We start from the raw sequence: 17,834 nt of genomic DNA, 5'->3' as shown, positions 1-17,834 counted from the left end.
TTCCTCTTCTCCCCCCATCAGCTCCCCCCATCCCCCTGTTCTCCCCATAACCCTCCAATGTCCCTTTACAACCCCGTCCCATGGGGGGGTCCCCACCCATTGTATCTGCAGCGATTTGCGCTGGGCCCGGGGGGAAATTGTTGCCCCAAGTCGTCCCCCCAAAGGGGTCAGGGTCAGTGGGGCTGTTTGGGGGGAGCCCTGAGACCTGGCTGCCTCGGGTGGGGATGGGGGGGGCCTGTCTGTGCCAGAGCAGGGAAGGTGGGAGCACGTGTCCCCCATGGAGACGGCCCAGACCCCGTTACACAGTCCCCTGAACTGCCAACAGTCACCCCCAGCCTCTGCCCATCCCACCCGCTGCCCCTTCCCTCATCCAGGGACCTTCCAGCTCCCCCTCCTCGGCCCCCTTAAAACAGGTCCCCCCAAGGGCTCCCTGCGGCCCATGTGAATGGTGGCGGTGGGGGGAACCGTCACTTTCTGGTTATATGTTGGACAGACACATAAAATCCAGTCAAACTGTCCCCTTTTCCCTCTAGTTATTTAATAGCAGCATAAAATCCCCTCAGATCTTGGTGTTTTTCTCTCATGTGATCAGTTGCTTAGCTTGTGACACCTTTTTTCTGCAGATCTCAAAGATTGATACAAAATACCCTAAACCTTTGTCCCATTTCCTCTCTACTTGTCTATTATTGATTGAATGTGCCCTGAGATTTTCCCATCTCTCTAATTATAAAATACTAACAATCTCAGATTTACCCCTTTTCTCAAATTCTTGTACGTGAATATAAAATCTTCATAAATCTTGCTCCTTTTTCTTTATTTAGTTATCAAATATTGATGTGAAATACACTAAAGGGTTGAAGGCTTCTCAAACTCTGTCCCTCTTTGCTGAGGATATGGGGGTTTGGCTTCTGCTTGGGGCTGTGGGGGGGATGAGAGGTGCTGGGAAGTGACCTTAATTAAAGTTTCTTCTCTGCCCGGCCCAGGGGATGACTTTCTCCAGCTGGTCCTAGCCCTCTAGGGCAGCCCTAGGCCGTTAATACTAAATTTGGAGCCAGAGGCGCCAGGTAATTGAGAGACCTCAGGCTGTTATCGGTGCTTGGCTGTGTGTGTTTCCTCTGTGTGCTGGACCAGCTCTGGCCAGGGAGCCGGCACCACAAGCCTGGATCGAACTGCCCCTAAGGACCATGGACTTGGGTTGAGCAGTGGAGGTGCTTGGCCTGGTTTATTGTTAACGATGCACAGTCCTAATGCCTGGCAGACTGTTCGGGGACACTAACACATGGACGCCCGTTACAATGGACTTGGCTCAGAGAGTTGGTGGGACTTTCCACCCCCTCTGTGACCCCTCTCTTCTACGCAGATACAAGCTAGTTATGTGTTACCAGCCTTCACCTTGTGCTTGGTGATTAGATCAAAACATCTCAATCCATCACCCTGCCCTCCTGCCCTGATGGTTTGGAGGGGTCAGTGTCCCTGTATCATCTGTGGGGAGTGTGTATCGGGGTGCTCTGGCACTACCCCTCTGGTAGGTGTTTACGTGACTTCTTGGTGCCTGGGAGTGCTTGTGTTTGTGCAACGCCAGCCCGGTTCTTACCAAGTTCATGGACCACACGGTGAACTTGCAAGTTAGCATCTGTTTTGTAACAGGGCCTGACTCTTTGCTAACTTTGCTTTATAGCAGCAGGGCTTGACTTTAGGCCTTTCACCAGGCCTCCTCTCTCAGTGTACGTCCAGACTACCTGCCAGATCGGCGGGTAGCGATCGGTTTATAGGGGATTGATATATCGCGTCTCATCTAAACGCAATATATCGATCCCCGAATGCACTCCCGTCGACTCCGGAACTCCAGCAGGGTGAGCAGCGATAGTGGAGTCGACCAGGGGAGCTGCTGCCGTTGATCCCACGCCATGAGGACAGGAGGGAAGTCGAAATAAGATACGTCGACTTCAGCTACGCTATTCCCATAGCTGAAGTTGTGTATCTTACATCGACACCGCCCCTACTACCCCCCCAGTGTAGACCAGGCCTCAGATGTTCTCTTTTCTACTACACCGGGGACTGGCATGAAAGTGACTCTGCACAAACAGCCCCTCCCATTAGCAATTGCCAGGAGTAAATCCAGCCATGGGAGAGCAAACAGTCCAGGAATGGGACTTTTCCAGCCCGAGGGGCAGGGAGAGGGGACACAAGAAAGAGAGGCTGAAAAGGAAAGTGGGGTGAGAGATTTCCAGGACTCTGATCTGCCCAGACACGTGTACTGCAGCACCCCAGGCAGAATCAAAGAGATCAAGCATTTTCCTAGGATGTCTATCTGCAGGGAAAGAGCCTGGGGGAGTCATGTGAACTTCAATAAAGCCTGTTCTGAAACCTCCACAACTGCCCTTCTCGCCCTGTCAGGCTGCAGAGTGATGCCCAGGTCTCACTCCGGCTCATCCCAGCTTCCCTTGGGACAGGGAGAGAAATGGCTGCAGTGAAGCCAGTTCAGCTATGGATTAGTTGGAGTTACTTCTGGGTTCCTGCAGGAGGGAGGGGCAGCAAATGCACAGGAGGTGGGAAGGTTTGCACAGTCTGGTGTGGAGGGTGGCGCAGGGCAGGAAACTCACAGGGTGGAGAAAGGGAAAAGGACAGGGTCTGGCAAACCTGCCAGGAGTAGTTTAATAAGTGGCTTAGATTCTAGGAACAGACCAGTGAGGTTTGGAGGTGGAAATACCCTAATCTGTGGTACAAGAAACACCTCACCTTGATGGGGTTAGGAAAACTGACCAGACTCCCAGTGCTGGAGCCCAACCTGACAAACCAGCGGCTGCTATGAGATATGAAGGGGGCACCCACCAGTCAGACTTAGGGGAGGTCCGTCTCCCTCCCCACCCCCCCATCCAGGGCCTCACAATGAGGAGGGTGTTGGGCTTCCTACGAGGGAGCTTGCCCTGGACACTGCTAGGGGATCCATCTCCTGTATCCGTCTGTGGCTAGTAGGTGTGTGATGGATCTGCTGGGAGAGACAAGAGGCTCTCTTCCCCCATGAATAGTGGGGCTGTGAATGGGGCAGCAGGTACTGAGTGTTGGGCTCTTGCTCTTTCAGGGGCCGGTGACTTTCGAGGAGGTGGCTGTGTATTTCACCAGGGAAGAGGGGGCTCTGCTGGACCCCGCTCAGAGAGCCCTCTGCAGAGCCGTCATGCAGGAGAACTATGAGACCTCGCTAGGTAAGGATTCCCGTCCCCTCGGTTCTTAGAAGGGGAAGTGACTAATTAAGGTTCATGTCACCCGTACACTGCAACCTCTCCTCTGCCCAATTTCAGCATCACCCTGACATGCCGGTGACACACACCAGCACTCTGCCCTCCTCTGCTACACAACACTGCGGGAACAGCACAGGAGCAGTACAGCACAATGTCAAATATCTCCTGTTTGCTAAGGTAAACCTGGGGGTTGGTCCCATATAAAGAAAAGAAACTTCTTACCCCCGGCCTTCACTCACACACTGATCCTACTCCACAAAAAACCTGCTCCGACTTGCAAAATGATCCCACTCCCATACCGTCACCGTGAGGATTCCCTCGGAGTCACTGCCTTCACTTGCCCTCCCACTACACCCCACAGATCACTAGCGTGTATCCCACCGGAGCGCTGACAATCCTCAGGGCAAGAACCCCCCTTGTGCACCTTTAGAGACACAACCTACAACACTGAGCACTGAAATGGGGCAGACTCGGTCCCTGAGGGGTCACGTGCACCTCTCTGCAGAGCACAGTCACAGCTCTGCCAGGCTGCTCCAACTGCTCCCTCCACCATCCAGTTACAGCGACAGCTGACCCAGTGCACACAGCTGGGGGGCGTGCAGATAAATGCTGGGATTCCCATCTGTGAACACAACACAGACAATGGCACGTTCTTCGTCCTTCCTCGTATCTGTTATAGATTCATAGAATTTTTTTTTAAGGCCAGAAGGGATTATTAGTTTATCTAGGCTGATCTCCTGTGTCACTCAGGCAATAGAATTTCTTCCAGTTACTGCTGTACTGAGCTGAACACTTTGTGTTTGACTAAATCATCTTCCAGGAAGGCATCCGGCCTTGACAGCAGATGGAGAATTCTCCAGTTCCTGTGGTACTTTAACCTTTGCACCACCCCATCAGAACCATTCCCAGATGCTCTTACCAGCTGCAAGCTTTCAGTTGGGAACAGAGTTAACGTTGCATTGCGGGGAGGGTTAGCAATGGGCACCCTTAGCTCTGCAGTAAAGTAGTTTCTGGGCATTTAGGGTATGCTTATACTACCCACCGGATCGGCGGGTAGTGTTGGATGTATCAGGGATCGATTTATCGTGTCCCGTCTGGACACGATAAATCAATCCGCGAATCGACGCCTGTACTCCAGCTCGGCAAGAGGAGTAAGCAGAGTTGATGAGGGAGCCACGGCAGTCGACTCGCCGCCTTGGGGATGGCCAGGTAAGTTGAACTAAGCGTAGCTGAAGTTGCGTATCTTAGTTCGACCCCCCTGCTAGTGTAGCCCAGGCATTGGTTTGCGACATTTTTTGTAGTGGACTTTTTGCCACTCTAACTGTGTCTGCATTGACTCTTTTGCCAAGATAGCTATGTTGGTTTAGGGGGAGAGGGGTGATTTTTTCACAGCCCTATAGAGCAGAGCTGTCCTGGCAGAACTGTAAAGAACAGACCATGTCAGAGGCTGCCTGTGGATTTTACAGCACTTGAAATTATTCTTAACAGGGAAGCGAAAGACACTTTACTGGACTTTGTATAATTTGCCCTCATCTTTCCTGAAATGCGGTGCCCGGAGCTGGACACACTGCTCCAGCTGAGGACTAATCAGGGTGGAGTAGAGCGGAAGAATTACTTCTTGTGTCTTGCTTACAGTACTCCTGCTGATACAGCCCAGAATGGTGATCGCTTTTTTTGCAACACTGTTCAGTCATGTTTAGCTCGTGATCCGCTATGACCCCCAAATCCCTTTCTGCCGTGCTCCTTCCTAGGCAATCCTTTCCCATTTTGTATGTGTGCAGTGAAGTACTTGGGATTTAACCTTACTGACCCTATGTATTTAATACCATTTTTCCAGTTTGTCCAGATCATTTTGAATTTTAATCCTGTTCTCCAAAACACTTGCAAACCCCTCCCAGCCTGGTATCGTCCACAAACTTTAGAAGTGTACTCTCAATGCCATTGATGAAGATACTGAACAGAACCGGACCTTTGGAATCCCACTCAATATGCCCTTCCAGCTTGACTGTGAACCACTGATAACTACTCCCTGGAATGGGTTTCCAACCAGTTTTGCACCCATTTTACAGTAGCTCAATCTAGATTGAAATTTCCCTAGCTGTTTATGAGAAGGTCATGGGAGACAGTATCAAAAGCCTTACTAATGTCAAGATATATCACATTTATTGCTTACCTGCTATTCACAAGGCTTGTTACTGAGAAAGAAAGCTATCCAGTTGTTTTGACATGGTTTGTTCCTGACAGATCCATGTTGACTGTTACTTATCACCTTATTATCTTGTAGGGGTTTGCATATTGATTGTTTAATTTCTCCATTATCTTTCATGCAAGAAATCATGCTGTCCACTTGCTTCCATGGTAGAAGACACAGGGTGTAGTCCTGTACATCCAAATGTACCCCATCATGCCAGGATCCTGTTTTTATTTCTAATTTCACAGTTTCTTCATTAGCATTTGTCTCAGCATACAAACTGTAACACCTCCCCCACCCGCCTCGTCTTATTCTTAGTCCCGTTGTGGGTTCTGTGCCTGTAGAATTTCCAGCGCAGTGAGATCTGGTCAACGACTGAGGAGATGAGCGTTACGGTAATAGAAGTGGAAGGGAGGGTGTTGGAGAGGAGGGGCCTGTCCAGGCAGTGGGAGGCTGGTGGGGGGTAGGTTTGGGGTGAAGAGTTGCTGTGAGCTGGGACGTCTGGGGGCAGGGGGAAGGACTTGTGATGCAAGGAGGGCTGGAAGAAACGGGAAGGTGTGGGTCAGGATGTCAAGGAGCTGGGAGGGGTGGTGGAGGTTGGAGTAAAGGGGAGCTGGGGGCTGGGTAGTGTTTGCTCCAGGAAATGGGGGAACTAGCAATGGGAGGGAGGGAACAGGAGCTCTTGGGAGTCAGAGGCAGAGACAGCTTGGAGCAGAGGGAAGGTGAGACGGGCAGCGGGATATTTGGGGGAAGCTCTAGTCAGGAAGGCTGCGGGCAGTGGGAGGGGAGGGGAGAACACATGGAGCGGCTGCTCCTGGGGCCCAAGAAGGTGGAGGGGGTGAGAGAAGTGGAATGAAGGGCAGCAGGTGTCGTAATGAGTGAGAGGGCTTGGTGCTCCCTCCCCACTCTCTCAGTGCCCCCCTCCCCCCACAGGTGCCAGGCCTCCTGCCTTTTCCTCTCCAAGACTGGAATTCTGGAATTGTCCTGCTCCTAGACTAGACTGGGGCTACCACGTCCTGAGTATCAGCTGTGCTTACCAGCGCAGCCTGGCACAAATAGGCACTTCCTTGGTTATATCTGTGACCCTCCCAGCATCCCAGGGCAAGATGGGGAAGGGGCTCCATGGTATCTGATAGGAGTTTCAGTAGGCCTGCCCCCAGCTCACTAATGTCTTCACCTGTCTTGGAAAGGTGACATGTAAGGTATCACCAGAAAGCTACTGACATGATGTTCGTTAATAATGTTGCATGGTGTATGTATGGAGGACAAAGGCAAGATTACAGATAGCTGGGGAATGATGTTCTTAAAGCGTGTCTGCCAGCCAGGGCAGAAGTTACCCCACCCTAGATGAAGGCAGGTGGTTCTGCCACCTTGAAGGCACTTTCAGGGTACTTTAAGAGACAATGGGAATGCAATTTATATAAACGATAAACAAACCTATCATACAAACAAGGGTGCAGCGCTAACCACTCAGCATCATGGCAGGGAAGGATATCTTAGGACCAGACCAAATTCCATTTTAGCAAACACCAGCATGGGGAGAAACCAGCATGGAACTTCCTTCATCGCTAGACTCCAGGCCTCCTTCCTCGCAGCTTGAATGAATGTTACTTTGGAGGGGAACTTCGAGAAAGGTTCACTGAACTACACAAAAGAGGCAGAGAACTCCAAGTTATCTTCCATTTAAGATGACAAAGGACCCAAGCCCTTTGGACTTTGGGGGAGAGACTGAGCAAGGGGTGGTCTGCTCTCTTAGTGGAAAGTAGCATGATCAGAAGCTTCCCTTGGACCGGGACTGCAGTTTTATTAGATGATAATCTCCAGAAATCATTGTCCACTTCCACTTCCTGGTAGCCATTTCTATCTCCGTTATTTATACCTGAACTCACTTTAAATGCTTTTGTTAGATTAAACGTTTAGTAAATGAATCCGGTGCTGTCTTTGAATACAAGTGATTGCTATTGCCAGTTAAAGTGATGAGCTGGGCCATGTGCCTCTTCTGAGGGCAACCAATCCTTATTCCTCTGAACGGTCCAGGAGAAAGTAGCCGTTGTAGAGTAGGGGGTGTTACGATCTCTTGACAGTTGTATCCCAGGATGGTGCAAGCCAGAATGTGACAGGGGTGCCATAAACAGGTTGCCGAAGTCAGAGCTGCTGGTCCACGGTGATTTATCTCACAAATACTCAGTGCGTCCTTAAATGCCAGACAGCAGAGCTACAGCAGGAGAACATTGAAAGTCACCCAGGATTACAGATGACAACGTCTCACTGGTCTCAACTGCATGGCAGAACGTGAAATGGCCTAGGTTGGTAATGAATCTTGCTCCCCCATCACCATCTGCAATAGCCACAATCTCTTCTCTGCAGGCTCCTTGGATCTTGGGATCCATCTTTCCTGAAGTCACCTGACCTGATGCTTATTTTTCACATTCTGCTTTTCCAGATGGAAATGGTAAACCGCAGAAACTGCGAAAGGAGAAAGGAATGTGTGTGTATGTGTGGCAAGGTGAGAATAACTGCTACACGGCACCAAAAGGCAATGCACCCTCAGAGCCAAAGAACGGGGAGGAAGAGGGAGAAGTGATGCCTGTAACAGAAGCATCTAGCCCAGTTGTCAGCTGCTAGCGTTTTGGAGCTGAACAGGGCCAGACTTCACTCCAGAGAACCCAAGGAAGTGTGTGCTGGAAGGGACCAGAGAAAAGAGAGAGAAATTTTTTTAAGAACATAAGAGAGGCTCCCGTGGGGAAGAACAAAAGCCCTGGACAGCCTTATAAGCAGTTGCTTGTACTAGTCCAGCACCGTGTGTGTGTGTTAATATTGTTAGCACATAACTGTCCTTTTGCTAGTCACTCAGGGGTGAATGCCCAGGATAGAGGGGGTAACTCAGCCTCTGTCCTCCCCGGTAGGTAGCCTGTAACTCAGCCTGAGAGAGAGAACCGTGTGACTGACCCCCCAGCCAGCTGCTTGGGGCACGAGTCAGGCTCTCACTCCAGTCCCTAGTATACATGTCCTGTTGTACTGAATTCAAGCACCTGATTCCCATGGGACCGGAAAGTAGTGCACACAGAATGGGAGGGTTTAGAAAGTGATCTGACGGTGGCGGGGAGGTAAATGATATCCCCATTGAAATGCTTGTTGGGAATGATTTTTTTTTCCATGTGGCTAAGGCTGTCAATAGGGCGCGTTCGCTAAAGGCACAAGGAGCCTAGATCCTCCTGTTAACACAAGTTCTGCCAGTCGACCAGGTAACAGGTCAGTCTCTAAGACCACCCGTTGTTTAGCCAGAGAAATCTGTGCACTGTCATATTTCCATCCCATGGACGCCTGCCCATTGATTTTGACAACCTTAATATGCTCCATATCTGGCTGGGCCAGGCCAGTTCTCCCAAAATGTGTCAGATGGACTTCAGCTGCCTCTGAGCCTTTTGCAGCTATTAGCCCATTATCATGGATTGGTTGGGGCTTGGTGTCTTTCAGCAGGGTACCGATACACTGGTAACACCTTCCTGGATGCTCTTCCTTCACGGAAGATCTTTCCGCTTTTTAGCTTCCAGTCACGTTTCTGCCTGCTACAGCTGGTACTGTGGTTCTCTCTCTCTTCCTGCTGTCTCCAGTTTATCTGCCTCTAACTTTGCAGTTGTCACCATTCATGTTTGTGCTTTGCTTACTTTGCAAAAGAAACAGGAGGCAGAACACAACAAACTAACCTTTCTTTAACTGGTTCCAGCCTCCATGCTTGAGTTTCACTTAAAATCGCTACACCAGTGCTTAAAATAACAAGCCGTGCAGAGATCTTTCTCACAGCGCCACTGTGACATTACCAGGGTACAATCTGGACTACTGAACAGCTGGCCCCCCTCAGTTCCCCAGCCCAGGGTGTCTTTTATACTGCTTTGCTGTGAGACCAGCCCCTCCTGGCCAGTTAACCCACAGGCTCCAGCATGTCATTCCCTCTCCCTGCGCAGTATTGAGTGCTGCTAGTCCAGGGCTTCTCACAACACTTTTTTTGGTGGCCTCAGAGTGCAGCCACGAACTCTTGCTGGCTGCTGCTCTGACATTTTTTCTAAAATAATTAACTTTAGGAAAAACAAAAATAGGCAGCTGTGCATGTCCAAAAACATTGTAATTTATGTAGGTTTTTTGTTTTTTTTTTTTTTGCAGTACAGTTGTCTCTATTCTTTACTGGACCTAAATAGCAGAGAAACATGAATAGGGTGCTTTGCAAGTTCTTGTCTTTTGTTCTTGTTTCTTTTGCATTTTTGGTTGCTTTTTTTTCCCCTAGACTTGCTAGCTCATAAGTCAGCTGCTGTGAAACGTACTATTTGTATGTTTCTTAATCTCACTTTTCACAGCCTCCTGGCTAGCTACTCAGTCTGCTGTGAAAAGTGATATTAACAAGCATATAAATGTCAATTTCCGCAGCAAACTTACTCAGCCCTGGCAAGCCACGGGTGGTGGGTTGATGGAGGGCAAGACTGGAGCTGGCACTCACTGCTGCGTGGCCAGGGCTGGAGCCCAAAGCCCTGCAATGGGGGCCCGGAGCCCTTAGCGAGGGCCAGGGCAAGTGGTGGGGGTGTCAGCCCAGGCCAGCACCCACTGCTGCATGACCAGGCCCGGAGCCTGAAGCCTCATAGCTGGATCCTGGGGCCAGAGTCTGCCGCTACACAACTAAAGCCTGGGACCAGAGCCTGAAGCTGGAGGAGGTAGCAGGGGCCAGGGAGATGTGGGGTGTTGAGCCTGGGACTGGCTCCCCCCACAGGCTGGGGCCGTAAGCCCCATGGCTGCATCTTGGGGCCCCACAGCTGGAGCTCTGGGAATGGGTCCTGCTGCCATGTGGCTGGAGCCTGAAGCCCCACGACCAGAGCCTGCCACCCAGGGCTGAAGCCCGAGCCCCACCATGCCCAGAAAGAGGGACGGGGCCCAATCCCTGCTGTCAGCCCTGGGGAACAGGCCCCTGCTTTACTTCCCCCAGTCACCATCCAGGATGCTGTGGTGGGTAAGAAAAGCCCCTGGTGGCCACATTTGAGAAACACGATATTCGCCAGCCACTCAGAAATTACTCCAGGGAGGAATACTAGCAACTTCACTAGTCTGAGACATCCCCCGGAAATGTGTTTCTTGCAGTGTCCAGCACACTACTGATACTCGTATAAAGTCTGTCATTTCATCAGTGGAAAATGACCTGCACCAACCTTGTTATCCCAAAATGGAGGTTTCCACACTCTAACCCAAACACACTGGTTAGATAAAACAGGTGTATTAACTACCAAAAGAAAAGATTTTAAGTGACCACAAGTAATGAGGCATAACATTCAGAATTGGTTACGAAAGAAATAGAAAAAACTCAAACTGACAATCTAACGTAAGCTAAAATGTCTTTCTCTAACCACGTGTTGTGACAGGCTGCGGTTTCCTTTCAGCCAGGGCTCCCCTGACCCTTTCCTGCTGCCCAAGTTCAGTTCTTCAAGAGGAGTTGATATGAGCACAGAGAAAAGGGGGAGTGAGTGTCTCAAGCAATTTTCTCACTTCTTTTAATAATTCAGTCCTTTGTCCTAGAAACATCTTCAGTTTTCACTGAATCGTGGTGACGGGCTGTCTGTTGCAGATGTGAGCTTCAAGCCGTCCTTTCTTGTTCACCCTTCCCCCGGCCAGAGAATGGCCATTTAACCAGGTGATAGCCTTGCCGTCTCTGAGGAACGAGTCTCTGGGTGTTCCACAGAATTGTAATATTTTCTGTAACATCATACAGTAAAATCTCATAGCTGTACATACCGTGTTGCTTAACAGGATGATCATCTTCAGTGGATTATGAGTTTTCAAATGATCCCTCCCAAGGCATACTTTGTGCGAAATCGATAATTTTGTTAAAGAGGCAACATAGGAGTACAGACTGTCACACAGTGTCTGTCTGTGCATGTTCCCAGCAGATATGTTGGTAGTTCAATCCCTCATAAGCAGAGTGTTCTGCACCTTTGAGAATCTGAGGAGGTGGCCCTGGGATTTCATTGGTTTACTAAGGACTGGGGTTAGACTATTTTTTATGACAGTGTCTTAGAAATTCACCTGATCTCCTTTGTTTTCTTTCATTTGAGCAGGGTTGCTAGTTTCCAAACCTGATGTGATCTCCCAGCTGGAAGAAAGGAAAGAGCCCTGGGTCCCAGACCTCCTGGGTTCAGAGAAAAGGGAGATCCTGAGAGGTCCCTGCACAGGTGAGGAAACATTAAACCTACTCAGAATCCAAGTGCCGGCAGCTGACATCTGGTGTACCCTAGGGAGCTCTTTGAGCTCAGGATTGTCCCCAGCAGGTGTCGTATCCCCAGGGAAAATACAGCTCATGGCATCCTACAGATCCTGACAGACACCTGTCAGTAGCTTCTTCCCTTCCCACTGAGTATTTAGATGGGCTCTGAAGGCCGAATTGATTCCCTTTGGGGGAAGAGTTTGGGGCAGTTCAGTTCCTGGTTTTTATTTGACATCTCTCCAGCACTTATTTTGGTTTGCTCTTCCTTTGTCCAGCCCAGGTTGAGGTTTCTCTCTCTGTCCCAGCAGGTGATGCGATGGTGCGTGAAAATGAGGAGCAGAATTCTCAGCAGGAAGATCCTGAGCAAGTGGAATCACACAGCGCATTATCGCAAAGCTCCAAAGGGAATGTGTCCAGGAGTCACGAGCAGGGAACAGCCCTTGAGATTCAGCACAGAGCAGAGAGGGAGCAGGGAAACCAGCCAGGAGAGAAAATGGGAAAATTAATTTACTGTTGGGGAACTCACAAGGACTTGAAGGACACCACAGCCCAGCAGGAAATCCTCAGGGGGAAGAGAAAAACTACATGCCCTGAGTGTGGGAAAAGCTTTAGTCACTGCTCATCCCTTATCAGACATCAGAGAATTCACACAGGGGAAAGACCCTATGAATGCTGTGAGTGCGGGAAAAGCTTCACTAACAACTCAAGCCTTATTACGCACCAGAGAATCCACACCGGGGAAAGACCCTATGAATGCAGGGAGTGTGGGAAAAGCTTCACTGACAGCTCACATCTTACTAAGCATCACAAAGTCCACACTGGGCAGGGACTCTATGAATGCGGTGAGTGTGGGAAGAGCTTCACGGATAGCTCGGCCCTTCTGAAACATCACAGAATCCACACGGGCGAGAGACCCTACGTATGCTGTGAGTGTCAGAAAGCCTTCAGTCAGAGCTTTGAGCTTACTAGACATCAGAGAATCCACACGGGGGAGAGACCTTATGGATGCTGCGAGTGCGGGAAAAGCTTCATTCAGCACTCACACCTCATTAGGCATCAGAGAAACCACACGGGTGAGAGACCCTATAAATGCGGTGAGTGCGGGAAGAGCTTCACTCAGAGCTCAGACCTGATTATACATCAAAGAATGCACACGGGGGAGAGACCTTACGTATGCTGCGAGTGTGGGAAAACCTTCATTCAGCATTCACACCTCATTAGGCATCAGAGAAACCACACGGGTGAGAAACCCTATGAGTGCTGCGAGTGTGAGAAGACCTTCATTCAGTTGTCAGAACTTACTCGACATGAAAGAATCCACACAGGAGAGAAGCCCTATGAATGCCATGAGTGTGGGACAAGGTTCACGCAGAGCTCATCCCTTAAATGTCATCAGAGAATCTGCAAGGGAGATAAACCCCATAAAAACCTCACAGGCTAGCCAGACATTTTCATCTCTAATACTTTTGCTGATTTCCATGTAGTAACCTTTAAGGCTGTTTGAACCGTTTGCACCACCATTATCCCTCAGCTTGTCGAGATGAGTTGCCCATTTTTGCCATTTTGCATTTCCCCGTTTTGGAGTGGACCCCGTTGTCCTGGCTATCAACTCCATTGTCCCAGGAGTAATGGGAGTGGATCCCTTCTTCCAGGAAACAAGGAGCATCACGTTTATACCGTTCCTCCTATTGCAAAGTAATTGTTAGGGTCATCAGTGATTGATTGTTTCATTCTCAGTTGTTCTCACGTTGCTCTGGATTGTGGTGGAGAGCAGTTATTTTTTGACCTTTTTTTCATTATATTTAAATGAGGAGCAGTGGCAGGGAAAAAAGTGTCATTTCAGCCTCGGTGACACTGGAAGGAGATGGGGCGACTCACAGAGATTCCTTCCTTCCTTCCCCATCACTCCAGAAATGTTCACACCTCTCTGAGCCATGCAGAGTTTATCTTCTTCACATTCCATCCCTCTACTTCTCAAAGTGTCATGTGATGCAGTGTTCTCAGCTGTCTGTGCTTGGAGATGATGCTTTGACTTCTTTAATCCTATATCAGAGTCGCTATGGCTGGAGATGAAGGTGTCAAAGACGTGGAAGGGGAATTCAAATGGATCCCAACACAGTGAGATCATTTCCAGTTTAAATCCCAGTTTCCAACTATTGGCCAAGCCACTTGGGGGAAGGTTGGCTGTATTTTCCTCATTATGAGGATGCTAAAATGCTAAAACTTTAGTAAATTACATAACTCGACAGTGCCGAATGAAGCAGGTTTGAATGGCTCAGAGGAGAATGTGGTGGGAGAATCTCTTGTCCCAATTCTGAGTTATTAGACATAACCTGCTCTGAAATTTCACTCAGCACTTTCACTGTCATGTATTCTGTCTCTCTGTGATGTGGGTTTCTATCTTTCCTGAAAAGTTGTTTGGTCGCCCAATTGGATAGTAGTTTACTTTGATGGGACGTAGCTCAGATTTATTGGAGACTTGGAGACAAATGACCAGTTGCTAAAGTCATTACTTCTCACTTCCGCGCTGCTTTTCCCCCACCCTCCATGATGACGTGGAGAAAGTTCAAGTGCAGTTCACTCAACAGGAGAGAACTCTCCAATTTACTGGACATGCTAACAAAGCAGCAGCAGTGATTTAAAATCTCCACTGGGAAATGGTGAACAGCAGAACCCCAACTAACTGAAGCAAGTGCAGATGATCACAGTGGAGTTCAGTTTAAGCCAGCAGTTCTCAAACTTCATTGCACCGTGACCCCCGTCTGACAACAAAAATTAATCCCCGGTGGAAGCAGTGCGGAGTGGATGAAGCCACACCTGAGTCCTGCTGTGTGTTTGGCGGGGGGGCTGAAGCTGCAGAAAAATATCTATTTTTGACTAGAAACTCCTAACTTACCGAGATTCTGGTCCAGGCCTGTAGCTAGTTCCTAGCCTTGACCCGTGCCACCAAGTTAAAGAAACACTGGGCATGTTTGGGGAAGCCGTTCCGCACTAGCACGGCTGAGATTTTTGAGTGGTTTGGTAAAGGGTTCTGCTTCAGAGACATGTAAATTTACTATAACCCAGGCCAATGATTTAGAAAGGAGGAGGGTGGAAATAGTACTTACCCAGTTCTTGGTTTTCACCCAGTAAGGGAAACTGGTGACCCATGGCCCAAGGAAAATTCTTTGTAGAACACCACTTCCTAGTTAAGTGTCACGCTTACGGTCCCAAAGGATCCCAGGGTTCAATTGAGAACAATCATCTTTCACTGTTTGAATCCAGAGTTTCAGGAGGCAAATAGAGAGAGAGTCCTTCCGAGGACATTCCTTCCCTGTGAATCCCAAACGGGCGGCCACTGCCATGCTGTGGAAATGATGGTAAGCAATGAGGGAGTGAATGGGTCAGGCTCCAGTTGCAGGATACACAAATGTTAAGAGTTCTGATCTATGCTTTTGCGTCTTAGGCCTCATGTACACTCAAATGCTACATCGGCACAGCTGCACCACTGCAGCGCTTTAATGACCAACCTATACTGTGAAGGGGGAGAGCTCTCTCGTCAGCTTAGGTAATGCACCTCCCACAGTGCTGTCTACAGGGGGTGACATTGTGTACCTCAGAGTAGCACCCCTGTCTCATGACGGACGTGTTTTGTGCAGTGCAGGCCTGTGAGGTAGCATTTTCAAAGTCTAGCTCTGTTGAACCCTAATACCTTGTTGAATTGTAGGTACGATCCTTGTATGTGAAGTTGTGCTGTGTGTGTTACTGAAATACGCTGTGAGGCTGGGAAACGCCAAGAGCCAACCTTTCTGCTGCAACAAAGGAGAAGCTATCGCTGGCCAGACAGGCACTGATGGCTCATCAAGAAGAATCCACTCTCCCAGAGGCTCCTTAGAGAGGGAACATATGCAGTGGGGACAGCCGAACCCAGGGGTCCGCAGCCTTTCAGAAGTGGGGTGCCGAGTCTTCACTTATTCACTTTAACTTAAGGTTTCGCATGCCGGTAATACATTTTAATGTTTTTAGAAGGTCTCTCCTATGTCTATATTATATGACTAAACTATTGTTGTATGTAAAGTAAACAAAGTTTTCAAAATGTTTAAGCTTCATTTAAAATTAAATTAAAATGCTGATTTTACGCTGCTGGTCTGGGGTTCGGTTCACCTAGTTCAGCAGTGGGGTGAGCAGGGCCTGCGGGACCCTGGCTGGCAAAGGGTCGGCAGCTGGGACCCCAGACCGGGAGTGCAGGAGTTCCTGTTTGGTGCTCAGGGTGTGGATGGGTATGTGTGGGGGTGCAGGAGTCAGAACGGGGGGTGCAGGGGTCAGGGCTGGGTGTGGGGGGGTTTCAGGGGTCAGGAGGGTCAGGGCTGGGTGTGGGGGGGGGTTTCAGGGGTCAGGACAGGGCTGGGTATGTGGGGGGGTGCAAGGGTCAGGGCAGAAGGCTGGGGTGCTCGGCTTATGGAGGTTCTCCCAGCCCCCTGCCACGAGCAGCTCACAGCAGGGGGCTGGAGGGGATATGCCCGATTCCACCGCTTTCCCCAGGGCCCCATCTGTCCCCACCTCTTCTCTGCCTCCTCCCTGGAGCGGCGAGCGCACTGCAACTCGGGGCCCCCTCCCTTCGCAAGGGCCATTAGCTGAGTGGCGCAGCGAAGGAGGAGGAGGGGGGGCAGGAAAGCCCCACGCTGGGGGTAAGAAGCGGGGAAGGGGTGGGCTTGGCTGCTGGCAGGACCAAGCTTCTGCCTCCCGCCCCCCGAAGAGTGGGCAGGGGGGCTGAGTGGGGCCAGGACCCCGGCAGGCAGCAGCGTGCCATTAAAAATTGGCTCATGGGCCGCAGGTTGCCGACCCCTGGCCTAACCAGTGTCACAGCAAGGATCTTTCTAGCAGCTAGAAGAAAGCATAAAAAGGGAAAATGACATTATCACTTGGCCTCTTCCCCCGCCCATCCCCTCTCAACACCTGGAAGATTGTCTGGAGGACAAAGACTTTGAACTAGGGAGCTTGGTCCCAGGCTGGAAGGGAGTTCAGTCCGAGTACTGAGAACTGTGAGCTGCCTGTGACGTCTGTTAGGGTGAGAGACTGTTTGAGTCAAATCTTGCTAAGTCTGTTAAAGTTCAAATTTAGACTCTGTTTCTAATTTTCATTTCTTAGGTAATTAACTTTGGTCTCTATGCCTGTTACTTATAGTCACTTCAAATCTGTCTGTAGTTAATAAATCTGTTTTACATTTTACCTAAACCAGCGTGGTTTTGGTTGAAGTGCTTGGGGAATCTCTCCCCAGGTTACAAAGGCAGGTGCATGTCCATGTCCCTTGGAAGAAGTGGCAAATTGATTAATGAGCTTGCACTGTCCAAGGGAGGCTTGAGCAGTGTAAGACGGTATGTTTCTGGGGTGATTGGCTGGTGCCTCTCCGTATTTTCCATGAGTGACCCAGGGAACATTCATGCAATTTAGCTGGGTGCGGGGATCCATGTGCCAATGGCTGAGTGGACACAGGACTGGCTGAGATTTGCTGCTTGTCACTGGCATAGCATTGTGAGAGACAATCCAGGCAGGAGTGAAGGAGGCACAGCGGTCCCACAGTGCCAGTTTTTACCCCGGGGATCCCATTGCAGGGGGTTAGGTCGGTATAACCGTGGCTCAGGGGTGTGAATTTTTCAAACCCTGAGCAATGTCTTATACCAATATAGGATTGTAGTGTAGACCAGGCCTTAGATTTTCTGTTGTGGTTTACGCATTTGCATCATTTCTCCTCTGCTGCCTCCTCTTGTGAAGGATTAAGTGTGAAAATACAAGAGGTGTTTTTTCTCATGATGCAAATATTCTCACATGCGAGACCCCTTCCACCGACACACATGGCAGAAGATCCCAAAATAATATAGTTCTGGGGGTACATGTGGTACTATTGTTTAAAAGTTTCCTAAATTAGCATCCTCACACTCTCCTTGGGGACCCAGTGGTAAGAGACAGGTCCAGCCTCGTCTCTGGCAATGCCAAATGAGTCCAGTGGTCCAGGTTCCTCAACGCTCGACATTGATGGTGAATAATGGAGCTGAAGGGTGAAATGCTGAGTGGCTGAGTTACCAGCTAAGAGACTAAGATCAGTTCCTCAATACAGGATTAAGTCAACCTAAGTTACGTGACTCCAGCTATGTGAATAATGTAACTGGAGTCGATGTACCTTAGG

The 17,834-nt window shown here is 49.7% G+C and overlaps 4 protein-coding genes and 2 long non-coding RNA genes across 10 annotated transcripts in view; 4 read left to right on the top strand and 2 right to left on the bottom strand.

Moving 5' to 3' along the window:
• Positions 1–15,746, top strand: part of LOC116829256 (uncharacterized) — a 385,131-nt gene extending 369,385 nt beyond the window's left edge. Inside the window, exon 14 of the mRNA XM_075070439.1 lies at positions 12,257–15,746. Within this exon, the coding sequence (XP_074926540.1) occupies positions 12,257–13,112 (856 nt within the window). The 3' untranslated portion in view covers positions 13,113–15,746. The remainder of the gene's footprint in view (positions 1–12,256) is intronic.
• Positions 1–17,834, top strand: part of LOC116836047 (uncharacterized) — a 445,785-nt gene that overhangs the window by 21,109 nt on the left and 406,842 nt on the right.
• Positions 1–17,834, bottom strand: part of LOC116824745 (uncharacterized) — an 864,335-nt gene that overhangs the window by 548,315 nt on the left and 298,186 nt on the right. The gene's annotated exons all lie outside the window — the stretch shown is intronic.
• The window catches only part of LOC142047424 (uncharacterized), a 147,389-nt gene that overhangs the window by 41,085 nt on the left and 88,470 nt on the right, over positions 1–17,834 (top strand). The window contains 2 exon segments of the mRNA XM_075070369.1: positions 3,083–3,203; positions 11,526–11,639. Coding sequence (XP_074926470.1) covers positions 3,083–3,203; positions 11,526–11,639 — 235 coding nt within the window.
• LOC116829254 (uncharacterized) lies at positions 3,349–5,606 on the top strand. Its single transcript, XR_012656707.1, has 3 exons — positions 3,349–3,416; positions 4,262–4,448; positions 5,524–5,606. It is a non-coding gene; the product is annotated as an uncharacterized LOC116829254 (long non-coding RNA).
• Positions 10,938–11,970, bottom strand: LOC142047450 (uncharacterized). Its single transcript, XR_012656718.1, has 2 exons — positions 11,494–11,970; positions 10,938–11,163 (listed from the first exon to the last, which is right to left on the bottom strand). It is a non-coding gene; the product is annotated as an uncharacterized LOC142047450 (long non-coding RNA).

This window comes from Chelonoidis abingdonii, chromosome 11 (genome assembly GCF_003597395.2).
Source record: "Chelonoidis abingdonii isolate Lonesome George chromosome 11, CheloAbing_2.0, whole genome shotgun sequence".
In the NCBI taxonomy this organism is placed as follows: domain Eukaryota; kingdom Metazoa; phylum Chordata; order Testudines; family Testudinidae; genus Chelonoidis; species Chelonoidis abingdonii.
Note: the sequence above shows the minus strand (reverse complement) of the source record. Positions and strands in the feature narration are given on the sequence as shown.